Consider the following 16,556-nt stretch of genomic DNA (forward strand, 5'->3'; position numbering starts at 1 on the left):
CCATAGTCCATAACTGATAATCCATAGTTCATAACCGATAATCTATAGTCCATAACAGTTAATCCATAACCGTTAATCCATAACCGATAATCCATAGTCCATAACCCATAGTCCATAACCCATAACACATAGTCCATAACTCATAACCCATAACCCATAGTCCATAACCCATAACACAGTCCATAACTCATAACCCATAACCCATAGTCCATAACCGATAATCCATAAACCATGAATGATAATCCATGGTTCTGGTACGTTATTAATTTTACTGATTGACTTATTTTTAACAATGTCCGAAAGACATTCTTATTTTTGTACTATAGTCTGGTTACTATAGTATTGGTTTGGCCTTTATCAGCACATTCTGGCAAATATTGGATATTCACTTCTATGTGAATATTATGTAAATATAACTTCATGGAATAATAACCTATGATCTATTTTTGTATTTCGATGGCTAGATTTCCAAGGTATAGCCAGTTCCTTTCTCCATACTGTCAATTCTGATCCGGTTTTGCCTTGACGACTCCTTTCCCTCATTATTCCTCCACATCAGAGCCATTTTGCTCTTTTTTTTGGTCTCTGTTCCTGAGTAAGCTTTATGAGCCCCCGTAGGAGCGTATGAAATGACCTCTAGAGGTGAATGATTAGGCCAGATATTCTCCATCACATTAATCAGACGTGATGCGGCGTGTTGGCTACCAAGCCCCACCAGCACTCGTTTATCAACGTTTCTCAAAGGAAAAGCGAATATAGCCAAGTATTAGTGTTAGTGTTATATCTAATAAACTTCCTAAATATTAAGGTTTCTTCAGCGCTTGGACATTTTATGAGGATGTCATATATTTTTAATCGTGTACCTTTCTCCAATAACATCGCCGTCACCGTGACAATGAAAGGTTATGTCAGCTCCTGCACTATATTAATACTTTTACTGATGTACCAGTCAATATAAATTACAGTCGTCTTTCTTTGAATTAGTTTCCAAAGTATATCCATAAATCATGTTTCATGGTTGACTATATATATATTATATACAACAGGGGTCTCAAACTCAATTTACTTGGGGGCCACTGGAGCTAGGGTCTGGGCGAGACTAGGCTGCATCAGGTTTTCCAAAAAAAAAAAACAAAACGCATTTATTAAAAACAGAAAAATTAATAAATATAACTAAAGCTCTGATAAAACATTCCACTGTTCTCAAATATCTTACTTTTTATTTTTCTACACAAAATAAGATGAAAAATAAATAAACAAATCAAGAATAAAGAAAATCAATCAATCAGTAATAAATAAATAAAATAATAATAATAATAATAATAAAACACCAAATAATAAAAACTTGGTGGGTAGACAAATTATTTTTTTTCAGATTAAAATGAACAAAGCATTATTAGAGCCCTGTAGACATGACAAAACACGACTATAGTCACATTTATACTCTTTTTATTTACAACATATTGCGCAACTGCAGGGTCTTGAGACACATGCTAACTCGCAAACTAGAGAGCTAGTGACCTAAACGATAGCCTCCAAGTTATTTCCTTTCAACTTAAATAGCCAAAAACTTACCACTTCCACACGGATAGGGAGGATAACTATTAACAGTTATTTAACCTTTAACATGAACATTAATCAAACGTAATAATTTTTTTCTGGGTACATGATACCATACAGCATCCATATCAAACTTGCGCGGGCCGCACTAACATTAAACTTTCATATCAAGGCGGGGGCCGCATGTTTGAGACCCCTGCATAGAAGTGTCGGTATAACAAAGACACAAAACGACCCATTGAACTGACTTAGAACCCTATTAAAATTCTACAAAAGACAGTGGAACCTGGGCTAGCGCCATTAGTCATTTTTCTGGGTACATGATACCATACAGCATCCATATCAAACTTAAACATTAAACTTTCATATCAAGGCGGGGGACCTCAAACTAGCGTCCTGCGGGCCACATGTGGCCCGCGGGCCGCGTGTTTGAGACCACTGCCCCACGGCAAACAACCTGAATGAATTGTGGTAGCCTTCAAGTTATTTCCTTTAAACTTAAATGGCCAAAAACTTACCACTTCCACACGGATAGGGAGGATAACTATTAACAGTTATTTAACCTTTAACATGAACATTAATCAAACGTAATATTTTTTTCTGGGTACATGATACCATACAGCATCCATATCAAACTTGCGCGGGCCGCACTAACATTAAACTTTCATATCAAGGCGGGGGCCGCATGTTTGAGACCCCTGCATTAGATAGAGCAAGTGCAACCATCACAGTTATTTGGGCTTACACTGTGAAAATGTATGCATTTTGGCCTACCTTTTGGATAATTTTCATTCAACTAATTCTTCAGAGATACCTTCAGGTATCAGTCCAAACACAAACTAGTGAACATACTCGTGAAGTAAGATACGGAAACTTCTTGCCTGCTTTGAACATCCTGCTGGCATCAGTCTGTGAAGAGACAAGCACAAAAGAAGAAAGCCAGCAGAAAATGTCAGAGCAAACTAAAAGCAAATGAGGAATCGCAAGGAAGATGGAGAATTGAGGAGCAGCTGTGCATAAGAAGACACACAAAAGCAGAAAAGCAGAAACTTCCGCAGAGGAACCCAAGTGGAGAGAAGAGGTGTTGAATTAAAACAGAGCAGATGAGCGCACTCGTGGAACAGAAAGCATATTTATCTCTTCATCCCCCCCTGAGCTTCTTCCTTGTTTCCCCAGCGGAGCAGGTGGATGAGAAAAGTCTGTGTTTGATTGGCTTAACTCTTGGCCCGCAGCCATGGCGGCGATGTCACAGCGGGACGCTCGCAGGAGCCGAGGGACGCTGCTGGATAAGATCGTCAACACTTCAGGGAGCGCGAGGGGGCGATATGTGCACGAATGCACCTTTTCGAGAAAAATACAAACATACAATTAAAACTCATCCAAGTAGTTATGGTAGTTATGGTAGTTATGGTAGTTACTGTTATGTGTACACCCAAGATGGAGCATCCAAAGCAGGATATATTTCTCAGGATTTATGCCTTGGAGGACTTTTGTCTGATGGTTATTGGACTACACTCGGCACCAGTAACTACCTTCATTTGGGACCATGATGGTCCCGAGTGGGTTCCAACGGCTCAGGGTCCATGACGTTTTTTTTGTTACGTAACTCTCGGGATCTTTGAAGAAGTTTGAAAGGACTTACTAAAATATCTTACTGCGTCCAACCTCAGCGATGTTGCTCTGCGAGAGGATGTTAGACAAAATAAGAAGCCAAAAAGTTACCACTTCCACACAAAATAGGAGGGGAACTCATTAATTCATTCATTTTCTACCGCTTATCCTCATGAGGGTCGCGGAGGGGGGTGCTGGACCCTATCCCAGCTGTCTTCGGGCGAGAGGCCAGCCAATCACAGGGCACATATAGACAAACAACCATTCACACTCACATTCATACCTATGGACAATTTGGAGTCGCTAATTAACTTAGCATGTTTTTGTCGGAGGAGAAAACCCACGCATGCACGGGGAGAACATGCAAACTCCACACAGAGATGGCCCAGGGTGGGGAAAGACAAAATAAGAAGCCAAAAAGTTACCACTTCCACACAAAATAGGAGGAGAACTCATTCATTCATTCATTTTCTACCGCTTATCCTCACGAGGGTCGCGGGGGGTGCTGGAGCCTATCCCAGCTGTCTTCGGTCGAGAGGCGTGGTCCACCCTGGACTGGTGGCCGGCCAATCACAGGGCACATATAGACAAACAACCATTCACACTCACATTCATACCTATGGACAATTTGGAGTCGCTAATTAACCTAGCATGTTTTTGGAATGTGGGAGGAAACCGGAGTACCCGGAGAAAACCCACGCATGCACGGGGAGAACATGCAAACTCCACACAGAGATGGCCGAGGGTGGGGAAAAGACAAAATAAGAAGCCAAAAAGTTACCACTTCCACACAAAATAGGAGGGGAACTCATTAATTCATTCATTTTCTACCGCTTATCCTCATGAGGGTCGCGGAGGGGGGTGCTGGACCCTATCCCAGCTGTCTTCGGGCGAGAGGCCAGCCAATCACAGGGCACATATAGACAAACAACCATTCACACTCACATTCATACCTATGGACAATTTGGAGTTGCTAATTAACCTAGCATGTTTTTGTCGGAGGAGAAAACCCACGCATGCACGGGGAGAACATGCAAACTCCACACAGAGATGGCCGAGGGTGGAGAAAGACAAAATAAGAAGCCAAAAAGTTACCACTTCCACACAAAATAGGAGGAGAACTCATTCATTCATTCATTTTCTACCGCTTATCCGCATGAGGGTGCTGGAGCCTATCCCAGCTGTCTTTGGGCGAGAGAGACCCCTGTTGTATACAGTATAATTGTCACATCAGTTCATGGTGACAAGCCAGGAATTCGGTTTTTGGCATCCGTACGCTAGCCAGAGTCTTCACCCTGGCCCAAGTTCTGCAAATGCTTGTGTTTGTAAGGACAAAAAAATACATCCATGTGTGGATGGAAGAACAAAGAGCATCGGAAATATGCATACCCTCATTATTTTCCATCCTCTAGGTGTCCCTTCCCTAGAGACGGAATTATGACAACGTTTTGGATGTAAAAATGTACTGTCAATAACGGTGGCACGACACCGCTGGGCTATTAACAGCATATCATATTCTGTATCTGGCTTATCTGTGATGATGAAGTAGCACCTGTCTGAGATAGAAGAGAGGCTGAGAGAAGCCGAGACGGTAGAGACAGCTACAGCTTTGTTTTTTCACACCTAAAGGAGCGAATAGAAGCGTTGCGGGCGGTGTGAGAACCGGGACTGTAAGCAGTGGCACCAGGAGGCTCCAGCAGCGGCGGCGGAGTCCATTCATCATCATCTGTCTGGAAGCCTGCATACTTGCTGGGAAGCTCGGCTCACAGATATGAAAATCAAGGACACACTTGCCTCGCTCGGGTAGTTTTTAGACCTGCAGAAGATAAAACACTTTGTTTTTGTTCTTTCAAACAACTAAGGTGAGGGGCTTTAGCCTTGTCGGGTTAATCTCGGGACAAGAAGTGTTTTTTTTTCTATTGATAACACCGTGTCCGAGAGCCTGCCTGCAGCAATGACCTCGGAATGCTAGGAACGGTCAGGAGCTGCCTCCGTTCTCTACATCTCTCTTATGAAGTATAAGCACTGTTCTTGGAAGAAAAGTGGCATATTTCTGGCTGACATAAGAAGCATCTCTGTATAATATTAATAAATTTTAGAAAAGTTCGGTCTTAACAAGTTAGCAGCAAGGATGCCAGCTGTACTGGATTTCGGAGCCAAGAACTAATTCTAAATATAAGGATGGTAGTCTTTTTTTTCCCTCTTAATATCCTGTAAAAAAGTAAATGCGTACTGAAATGTTGCCAGATGTAAAGTCTTGTTCACCGTTTGATTACAGGAAGTGCAAAAGGCTGGTTCAAAAACCTATAAACATGTTAAGTACGGTGTGATGAATATAAGGCCAAGAAATTAGCCGTCATACTAAGAAACCTGGTAACATTTAAGAAGTAGCTATGATAACCAGGGGGGTCACAAGACCCCCAACTCAAACAAGGGCTGTAACATTTCCCTTTTAATATCCTGTAAAAAAGTAAATACATCTCGAAATGTTGCCAGATGTAAAGTCTTGTTCAAAGTCCACCTTGTGTTTGATTATAGAAATTGCAGAAGGCTGGGTCAAAAACCTAAAAACATGTTAAGTACGGTGTGATGAATATAAGGCCAAGGAATTAGCCGTCATTTAAGAAGTAGCTATGATAACCAGGGGGGTCAGAAGACCCCCAACTCAAACAAGGGCTGCAACATTTCCCTTTTAATATCCTGTAAAAAAGTAAATATGCATCAAAATGTTGCCAGATGTAAAGTCTTCTTCACCGTCCGCCTTGTGTTTGATTTTCGGAACATGTTAAGTACGGTGTGATGAATATAAGGCCAAGGAATTAGCCGTCATACTGAGAAACCTGATAACATTTAAGAAGTAGCTATGATATTTAGGGGGGGCACAAGACCCCCAACTCAAACAAGGGCTGCAACATTTCCCTTTTAATATCGTGTAAAAAAGTAAATATGCATCAAAATGTTGCCAGGTGTAAAATCTTCTTCACCGTCCGCCTTGTGTTTGATTATAGAAACATGTTAAGTATGGTGTGATGAATATAAGGCCAAGAAATTAGCCATGATACTGAGAAACCTGATAACATTTAAGAAATATCTATGATAATTAGGGGGGTCACAAGACCCCCAACTCAAAAAAAAGCTGCAACATTTCCCTTTTAATATTGTGTAAAAAAGTAAATATGCATAGAAATGTTGCCAGATGTAAAGTCTTCTTCACCGTCCGCCTTGTGTTTGATTTTAGGAACATGTTAAGTACGGTGTGATGAATATAAGACCAAAGAATTAGCCGTCATACTGAGAAACCTGATAACATTTAACAGTGCTGCTAAACAGGCTAAAACACTCAGCTAATTGTATTTCTTACATTTTGGGTACCCGAGTACCCAACTAAACGCAGTAAAATGCACCACATCACCTGTGAGTAAAGCTTGTACCGCAATCATGACACGCTGTCTGACTACAGGAGGACTCATCACAATAATCTGCAAAGAATTTGACAATTAAAACATTTGCACATTAAATAGTCCTTATTAAAGATTACAACCGTGTCATGATCTTAAAAACCCTTTCAGTCCTGTCGCCGCGACCACAAGCTTTAATTAGTCCTGTAAAATGAGCTTGTTCGTGACACGATTTGAAAATTAGATTATTACTACGTGAACATCCACACGGTCTTGGGTATTTTTGGAGGAATTTAAGACGTAGCTTTCTTTCTTGAACTGAACTGGAGTGACCTGTTTGGATCCTGCAACTTTCCAGGAAGGCGATTCCCGGGGGAACTGCTTCATGACAGGTTCTATTTGTGCTGCTTTAGCGTCACAACTTTTGAAGCGTAGACCTCAAACTGCACACAATTCTGCCCAGCGATGTGTTCACTGAGCTAATCAATCAGCACCACCGGATGCGGAATATATCCCCCAGTGGTGTTTGTACAGAAAGGCATTCCCGAGGGAATCGGGCAGATGCACGGATAGCCCACAGAAGTGAGAAAGCGGATTAAGGAGTGTGGAGACGGCGGAATTTGAATGATTTTTAATGCTGCTAAGATACGTTTGTGTCCTTTATTTTCTTTCCTTGCCATCAGTAAACAAAACAGCCATTTTCTAAGATTGCAATTCTTGTGAGAGTGCTAGGAATTGTTATACACGTTTTTTTTTAGCTCAAAGTTTTTACAAATAAAGAAAAGTGGTTTAGAGTTGAGTGTTATACTAGACCAGGGGTCTCAAACACATGGCCTGCGGGCCACACTAGTTTTAGGCCCCTGCCTTGATATGAAAGTTTAATGTTAGTGCAGCCCGCGCAAGTTTGATATGGATGCTGTATGGTATCATGTACCCAGAAAAAATTATTACGTTTGATTCATGTTCATGTTAAAGGTTAAATAACTGTTAATAGTTATCCTCCCTATCCGTGTGGAAGTGGTAAGTTTTTGGCTATTTAAGTTTAAAAGAAATAACTTCCCCTGTTTTTAGCAGATAAATGCATTAGAAGCAAGTTGAAAAAAAACTGAAAAAAACGACATTACGTTTTTTGTCAAAAATTGACGCCCTAAAATTTTGGCATTTTATGCCATTTTTGGGTGCTCGTGGGGCCCCTGTTGAGTGTGTGTGAGGTTTCCCTGTTTTTTGGGGGGGGTTTTTTAGCAGAAAAGTGCATTAGAAGCAAGTTGAAAAAAACTGAAAAAAAACTGAAAAAAACGACATTACGGTTTTTTGTAAAAAAAAATTGAGGCCCTAAAATTTTGGCATTTTATGCCATTTTTGGGTGCTCCTGGGGGCCCTGTTGAGTGTGTGTGAGGTTTCCCTGTTTTGTTTTTTTTTTAGCAGAAAAGTGCATTCGAAGCAAGTTGAAAAAAACCTGAAAAAAATGACATTGGGTTTTTTGTCAAAATTTGACGCCCCCAAATTTTGGCACTTTATGCCATTTTTGGGTGCTCCTGGGGCCCCTGTTGAGTGTGTGTGTGAGGTTTCCCCTGTTTTGTTTTTTTTTAGCAGAAAAGTGCATTAGAAGCAAGTTGAGAAAAACTGAAAAATACGACATTACGTTTTTTTGTCAAAAATTGACGCCCTAAAATTTTGGCACTTTATGCCATTTTTGGGTGCTCCTGGGGCCCCTGTTGAGTGTGTGTGAGGTTTCCCTGTTTTTGTTAATTTTTTTTTTGTAGAAAAGTGCATTAGAAGCAAGTTGAAAAAAACTGGAAAAAAAAACGACATTACGTTTTTTGTCAAAAATTGAAGCCCTAAAATTTGGGCATTTTATGCCATTTTTTGGTGCTCCTGGGGCCCCTGTTGAGTGTGTGAGGTTTCCCTGTTCTTTTTTTTTTTAGCAAAAAAATTTATTAGAAGCAAGTTGAAAAAAACGGAAAAAAAATTATATATAACCCCTTACGTTTTTTTGTCAAAAATTGACGCCCTAAAATTTTGGCATTTTATGCCATTTTTGGGTGCTCCTCGGGCCCCTGTTGAGTGTGTGTGAGGTTTCCCCTGTTTTTTTTTTTTTTTTTTTTTTTTAGCAAAAAAGTGCATTAGTAGCAAGTTGAAAAAAAAAATAAACATGGCACACACAAGACAGTAATTGTAGGAATTGGGAATTGAAAAAAAAATGTAGTGACATCTTGTCTTGCTGCCTTTTACACAGCCATTGAGTCCTCGCCCCCACACCCGGCCACTTGACTTGTCCGGTGTCCGACCCAAGCGTGGATAAATGGAAGAGGCGTGTCAGAAATGGCATCCAGAAAAATCGAGCCAAACAAATCCCGCAAGTTGGAATCACCGGCTCCCGGCGGCCGCTTTTTCAATTGTTTTTTTTGACGTTCTTTATTACCTTCGCTATGAGTTTCATCTCAAAATGGGCCTTTTGGGCCCAGTCAGTGGCAAAAGAAGCTGTGTTTTCCAGTACTTATCTGGCACTGCGTCAAACCTCGTCCTGCCAAGTACGTGGCACGATGTCGCTGCCAGCTTTTTTGTCGGGATCACCGATGTCTATGAAGACTCGTGCCAGCTGTTCTCTGAGTGAGTTGTGTCTTCAGCTCAGAGGCTTTTAAATTTCTTATCTTGTTTGCGATGCCTTGAAATAACTTTCCTGAGAGGCAATACGTCTTCCCAACGCGTTTCTTGGCATGCGTCACTCGGTGCTCAAAGTAGCTTCTCAGTAGCTTCACACAAGTCACGGAAGTTCAATTGCGAAGGACGCTTTTGAGCAAACAACCCGCAGAAGGTCAATTACAGTAAAGGTGATTTAGCAGGATATTAAAATATAATTAAATGAACAGGCTGGCCGATGGTGTCACATTTTTTGGCAAGAAGTGTCGGTATAACAAAGACACAAAACGACCCATTGAACTGACTTAGAATCCTATTAAAATTCTACAAAAGACAGTGGAACCTGGGCTAGCGCCATTAGTCATTTTTCCGGGGTGTGATACCATACAGCATCCATATCAAACTTAAACATTAAACTTTCATATCAAGGCGGGGGGCCTCAAACTAGTGTTCTGCGTGCCACATTTGGCCCGCGGGCCGCGTGTTTGAGACCCCTGCTCCACGGCAAACAACCTGAATGAATTCTGGTAGCCTTCAAGTTATTTCCTTTAAACTTAAATAGCCAAAAAACTTACCACTTCCACATGGATAGGGAGGATAACTATTAACAGTTATTTAACCTTTAACATGAACATTAATCAAACGTAATATTTTTTTCTGGGTACATGATACCATACAGCATCCATATCAAACTTGCGCGGTCCGCACTAACATTAAACTTTCATATCAAGGCGGGGGGCCTCAAACTAGTGTCCTGCGTGCCACATTTGGCCCGCGGGCCGCGTGTTTGAGACCCCTGATTTACAACATATTGCGCAACTGCATGGTCTTGAGACACATGCTAACTCGCAAACTGGAGAGCTAGCGACCTAAACGGTAGCCTTCAAGTTATTTCCTTTAAACTTAAATAGCCAAAAACTTACCACTTCCACACGGATAGGGAGGATAACTATTAACAGTTATTTAACCTTTAACATGAACATTAATCAAACTTAATAATTTTTTCTGGGTACATGATACCATACAGCATCCATATCAAACTTGCGCGGGCCGCACTAACATTAAACTTTCATATCAAGACGGAGGCCTCAAACTAGCGTCCTGCGGGCCACATTTGACCCGCGGGCCGCGTGTTTGAGACCCCCTGCCCCACGGCAAACAACCTGAATGACTTTTGGTAGCCTTCAAGTTATTTCCTTTAAACTGAAATGGCCAAAAACTTACCACTTCCACACGGATAGGGAGGATAACTATTAACAGTTATTTAACCTTTAACATGAACATTAATCAAACTTAATAATTTTTTCTGGGTACATGATACCATACAGCATCCATATCAAACTTGCGCGGTCCGCACTAACATTAAACTTTCATATCAAGGCGGAGGCCTCAAACTAGCGTCCTGCGTGCCACATTTGGCCCGCGGGCCGCTTGTTTGAGACCCCTGATCTACGGGTTGTTATGTCACTGATATTAAATTTGGATTCGGTCTTTGAGATATATTTCCAATAAATAGTGTCGTTATTCTCACGTCAATACAATACTTAATGATTGTTACTGTAGAGCAACAATTCCACCAGGCTTGACAAAACAATTACAATGACATTGGCTACATTAGAGTATTTATTACTGATTTGTATTTTTCATCAGGTACTTTGTCTCATGAGACTTGAGGACCTAATGGAACTACCCACTGTGTCATGGAGGCGCTTGGACTCAGCCAAGCATTCAATTAGCCATGATTACAATGCAGCCGCCGCTAAATAAAATCACCCATGTAGGATTTTTACAACCAAGGAGTCTCGCTTTCACACAACAGATGCTGCATTGCGTTTTTCAATCACATTTAATTGAAACACAGGAATGCATAAATAGTCCCACTTATGCTTTTACCAAAGTGGGGCCTATAGAGAAATCGGAAATTCAAGTGAAGATTAGTCAAAATGATGTCAATTTATTGGGAAGATTTGTTGGTAAATTTCAGCAGCAGCACAAAGACATCCCATAATAACTACATTGTCTTATTCCCTTGTGAGAAGGTTGAAGGGTTCAGATGACATTGAGGTTGTATCACAGTGAGTGAAGCAGCCAGTTAATGTTTTTTAGATGAGCACACTGAAACAATAATATGGGTTATGGGAAAGGAAAGGTCATCCATGAGGCTGAATATTAATACCACAAAGCGGTACAGAGATTGAAGCAACATCATGGAGAACCCAACTGTGGTAGATTTCGACTATTTGTCAGGGTTAGGTTCCGTATAATTCAGGGGTGGGCAAACTACGGCCCGGGGGCCACGTGCGGCCCACCATGCGTTTGAATCCGGCCCGCCAGTTAGTCTAAGTATTTCAACTTCAACATATGTACATGCTGGTAAGGTCGGATGTCTTATTCAGTAAAAAAAAAACAAACAAAACAAAACTGTAAAATTCAATTTTGTAGTTTGATGTGGTCTGATGTTTACAATGTGCCGGAAAAAAGGTACATATAGAAATTTATTTATTTATTATTTTTCTATTTATTTCTATTTTTTTATTTATTTGTTTGTTTGTTTTTTGTTATATATTTATTTTATTTACAAATATTCACATATTTACAACATATAGCTAATAGTATGACACTTTTACAGATAAAATTTGACAAATAATTAAAAGTGGACTGTTGGTATTATAAGCATAAAATAGTGTGTGTGTCAAATACATATATAGAATTTTATTTATTTATTTTTTATTTATTTATTTTGGATTTATTTCTATTTATGTCTTTTTTTATTATATACTGTTGGTATTATAAGCATAAAATAGTGTGTGTGTCAAATACATATATATAGAAATTTATTTATTTATTTATTTATTTAGGATTTATTTATTTTGGATTTATTTCTATTTATGTCTTTTTTTATTATATACTGTTGGTATTATAAGCATAAAATAGTGTGTGTGTCAAATACATTTTATTTATTATAATTATAATAATTTTTAATTTAAAATTTAATTTAATTTAATTTTATATAATTTATTTATTTAAATATTAATTTATTTATTTATGTATTTTTTTATTTTTTATTGATTTCTGTTGGTGTATATTTATTATTATATATTTATTTTATGTACATATATTTACATATTTACAACATATAGCTAATAGCATGACATTTTTACAGATAAAATTAGACACATAATTCATGGTGGACTGTTAGTATTATAAGCATAAAAATAGTGTGTGTGTCAAATATATTTTGCCCCCCCCCCCCGGACAGTTTTGTAAACTCAACGCGGCCCACGAGTCAAAAAGTTTACCCACCCCTGGTATAAACCAGGGTGTGGAACCAGTTAACACAACAAACGAGGGAGTACTGTAATAATAGTAAAAAAAATACAAAATAACTAATTTTTAACTAAAAACTAGTAGATTTGTGGCGTTGTAAATGCTGGATCGCGTAGGGATACGTGGTGATACACTGTAATGGCGTACCCTATTTGCTAAGATGCAGACATAGGACAGTATTTATATGTAGGAGTAGAAAAACCCTAACGTGGTCTGCGTACTAGAATCCGTACCACATAATCCAATCATTCATAGAAATAAAATGTCCAGCATAGAAGAACGCATCATGTCCCCATCCTTCTGTCTTTCTTTCTTTCCTATTTCTCCGATTTCTCGTTCTCACTGCCGCTCTTCTCTCTGAGTTTGTATAATTGTGTTTCCAGTTGCACGCCACATCCCATAAAGCTGAGAGTGCAAGTGTGTAAGAGTGTCTACGTCTGAGTCCTCTTGGTATTCTACCACCTTCTGATCCTGATTCCTATTAAATGAATCTCTTGTCCAATGCAATATTCAGAATGAGTAGCCGGGGGTTGTTCAAGATCAGGTAGACATCACACACTCTGTCGTTATCACTGACCTTTCTTTTTCTTTTCTCTCCTTTTTTTCCATTCGGCTGCAATCATTTCAAGGAAGCCGAGGTAAGTCATTCCATTGTGTTGGGAATTTCAAAAACACTTATTTTCCGGTATTGTCGCTGAGCTGGAGAGGTGTTCATTTGAGTGCGAGGCAGGTTAGAGCGCTTCAGATTCCGCATAAAGTGGAATAGTTCAGCACATTCAAATGTGAGGAAAAGACCTTGAAGCTATTTTAGCAACGGCCATTAACATTTATCATCTTTATGAAGGCACATTTTTTAATAAATGTTTCAGGTGAATTCTCATCATGAAGGGAATATATATTTTGGGATGACTGTCTTCAGTGGTTTGGATCATAATATCGCTATGCCTGATGGGATTTCTTCATCAGCCGCCTGAGCATTAGTGAGGTCAGGAAACATTAGAAAGGATGTCGAAGGTTGGCTCGTTTGGTTTTCCGCTTCATCCTAAAATGTGTTGAATTTGTGGAGCGGAGAGGTAATACAAGGACCGCTTCAGCGACTTTTAAGTTGACTCCAAAAATGTCAGTGTCGCTTATCGGTGAAGATGTTGATCATGTGTTCATCATTTTGCATGTTTTTCAATTCCAAGCAGAAAAATAGTCAAAAAATTTAATTGAGATCTCGGAAAGTTAAAATGTGGCAATAATATGAATTTGCCGATATGAAATAAAATTCCAAAAAACATAAATATCACGGCAAAAGTGGAACAGCAATACAAAATACACAAAGTCTACCAAAAACATGGTTCACTGCAATGGTACCTCAGTTACAAGCAAAACTTTTTTTAACTATTATTATTTATTCTAAATCATTTAAATTTTTTGTACAAATTACTGTTTACGCTCTACATTGTTCATATGTGATCTATTTATTATTTATTATTTATTATTTATTATTTATTATTTATTATTTATTATTTATTATTTATTATTTATTATTTATTATTTATTATTTATTATTTATTATTTATTATTTATTATTTATTATTTATTATACAGGAGCCAGGCAACAACATTTCGTAGGCAATTTCACTGCTGTGTTATTGTGCAATGACAATAAAGGAAATTTCCATCCTTCCTTCCTTCCTTGCTTCCTTCCTTGCTTCCTTGATTCCTTCCTTGCTTCCTTGATTCCTCCCTTCCTTGCTTCCTTGCTTCCTTGATTCCTTGATTCCTCCCTTCCTTGATTCCTTCCTTGATTCCTTGCTTCCTTGCTTCCTTCCTTGATTCCTTGCTTCCTTGCTTCCCTCCGTGATTCCTTGATTCCTTCCTTGCTTCCTTGATTCCTCCCTTCCTTGCTTCCTTGATTCCTCCCTTCCTTGCTTCCTTGCTTCCTCGATTCCTTGCTTCCTTTCTTGATTCCTTCCTTGATTCCTTGCTTCCTTGATTCCTTGCTTCCTTCCTTGATTCCTTGCTTCCTTGCTTCCTTGCTTCCTTGCTTCCTTGCTTCCTTCCTTGATTCCTTGCTTCCTTCCTTGATTCCTTGATTCCTTCCTTGATTCCTTCCTTCCTCCCTTCCTGTACAGGAAAACTTGTCTTGGTTAGCGTCCGTTTTGGTTTAAGTCGGACCCCCTGGAATGAATGAATGATGTTAACCAATGCATACACTTTGCTGGCTTTGTAATCCCACATGCAAGGATGGTGTATTAATTGAACCAAAAAGAAGTGACTTACGCAACATGAACGTGCACAATAACTGTGATATCTGCTATTTATATTTATATTTATTCATTTGGCTGTTTGGTTGGTTATGAAACTCACCGTAAAATCACACAAGTTCTAACCCAATTTCTCTGTGTTGTGTTTGAAAATAGGATGACTACTTCAAAAGCTGGGCTCCTGCCAGGTCTCTCGAGCAAGGTGAGTGTTGATGTGAACTGCATGAATAATTAAGGTGGGTATGTATTAAAGATGCCTCATACCATTTTTGATTACAGTACACACTGGGGGCGGGCTTTTGACTAAATGTCCTCAATCGCTTAATTGGGAAAGTCAACTATTAATTACATTTCCATGTCCCACTAAAGAAGATTAGATAAGCTCCGTTATATGGACAGAAGCATTTGTCATTGCCATAGCAACCGTGGATCACCAATTTAAGTTGTAGGCTAGTGTCCCTTCTTGCTTGAGTATCTCTAGTATACTATATTCTAGTATTTTGTTCACTAGGTGACAGTAATGTCACATTACTTTGGAATCATGACGTGTAAAACAAAGTTATCCTCTCAGTATGTGTGGAAGTGGTAAGTTTTTGGTTTCTTAAATTGTCCTTCTTCGGGACGGGTTTGGACTCAGCTTGGCAGTACCATCAAAAACTTGCGACTGAACTCGGACTTGAGTAAAACGTGTCCCCGTTCAAAGTACTGCTACATCGTTTCTAACAAGTTACATGAATATATGTTGAACATCTTCAGAAGTTCATTTGTTGTACCGCCAAAGTACGAGTACAGAATGGCAGAAACTCTCCATAGGAATCTTTTCCCATAATCCCACGCTAACGTAATTATCCCAGTGACAACGGCGATCTTAAGAAGCCTGCTGATTGCTAACGAGGAACAACTACGACCAGGAGCCGCCTCGGAATAAGATCAAGAGAAGTCAAAACTGTGCAAAATGGAAAATGGATATAACAGAAGTAAGATCACAATAAAAAGGTGAAGTGTTGAAATAACAGCAATAAGCAACGGCACAACCATTCACAACCATTAAGGATAATTTAGAGTCGCTAATTAACCTAGCATGTTTTGGGAATGTGGGAGGAAACCGGAGTACTCGGAGAAAACCCATGCATGCACAGGGAGAACATGCAAACTCCATACAGAGCTGGCCGAGGGTGGGGAAAGACAAAATAAGAAGCCAAAAAGTTACCACTTCCACACAAAATAGGAGGAGAACTCATTCATTCATTCAATTTCTACCGCTTATCCTCACAAGGGTCGCAGGGGGGTGCTGGAGACTATCCCAGCTGTCTTCAGGCGGGAGGCGGGGTACACCCTGGACTGGTCGCCAGCCAGCCAATCACAGTGCACATATAGACAAACAACCATTCACACTCACATTCATACCTATGGACAATTTGGAGTCCCTAATTAACCTAGCATGTTTTTGGAATGTGGGAGGAAACCTGGAGAAAACCCACGCATGCACGGGGAGAACATGCAAACTCCTCACAGAGATTGCCGAGGGTGGAATTGAACCCTGGTCTCCTAGCTGTGAGGTCTGCGCGCTAACCACTCATCCACCGTGCCGCCGGATATCTTATTTTAAAACTGAAAACTGAAATAAAAATCAACACAGACAAGTGTAATTTTTGATAATTATCCTCCTTATTGCCTGAAGTGCCGCATTAATAATTCCATCTTATAGCCATATTCCCATTCTCTACTGAACAATACCAGTAGTTATCCACGTGTATGCAGCGTG

General features: G+C 39.6%; 1 protein-coding gene across 2 annotated transcripts in view; it reads left to right on the forward strand.

The window, feature by feature from the left end:
• spock1 (SPARC (osteonectin), cwcv and kazal like domains proteoglycan 1) overlaps positions 1–16,556 on the forward strand; it is an 83,125-nt gene that overhangs the window by 24,724 nt on the left and 41,845 nt on the right. For both annotated transcript variants that reach the window (XM_058063045.2, XM_058063046.2), the window contains exon 3: positions 14,948–14,993. In XM_058063045.2, coding sequence (XP_057919028.2) covers positions 14,948–14,993 — 46 coding nt within the window. The remainder of the gene's footprint in view (positions 1–14,947; positions 14,994–16,556) is intronic.

Source organism: Doryrhamphus excisus, linkage group LG22 (assembly GCF_037039965.1).
Source record: "Doryrhamphus excisus strain RoL-2023G ecotype Guam linkage group LG22, RoL_Dexc_Guam_v1.1, whole genome shotgun sequence".
NCBI lineage: Eukaryota > Metazoa > Chordata > Actinopteri > Syngnathiformes > Syngnathidae > Doryrhamphus > Doryrhamphus excisus.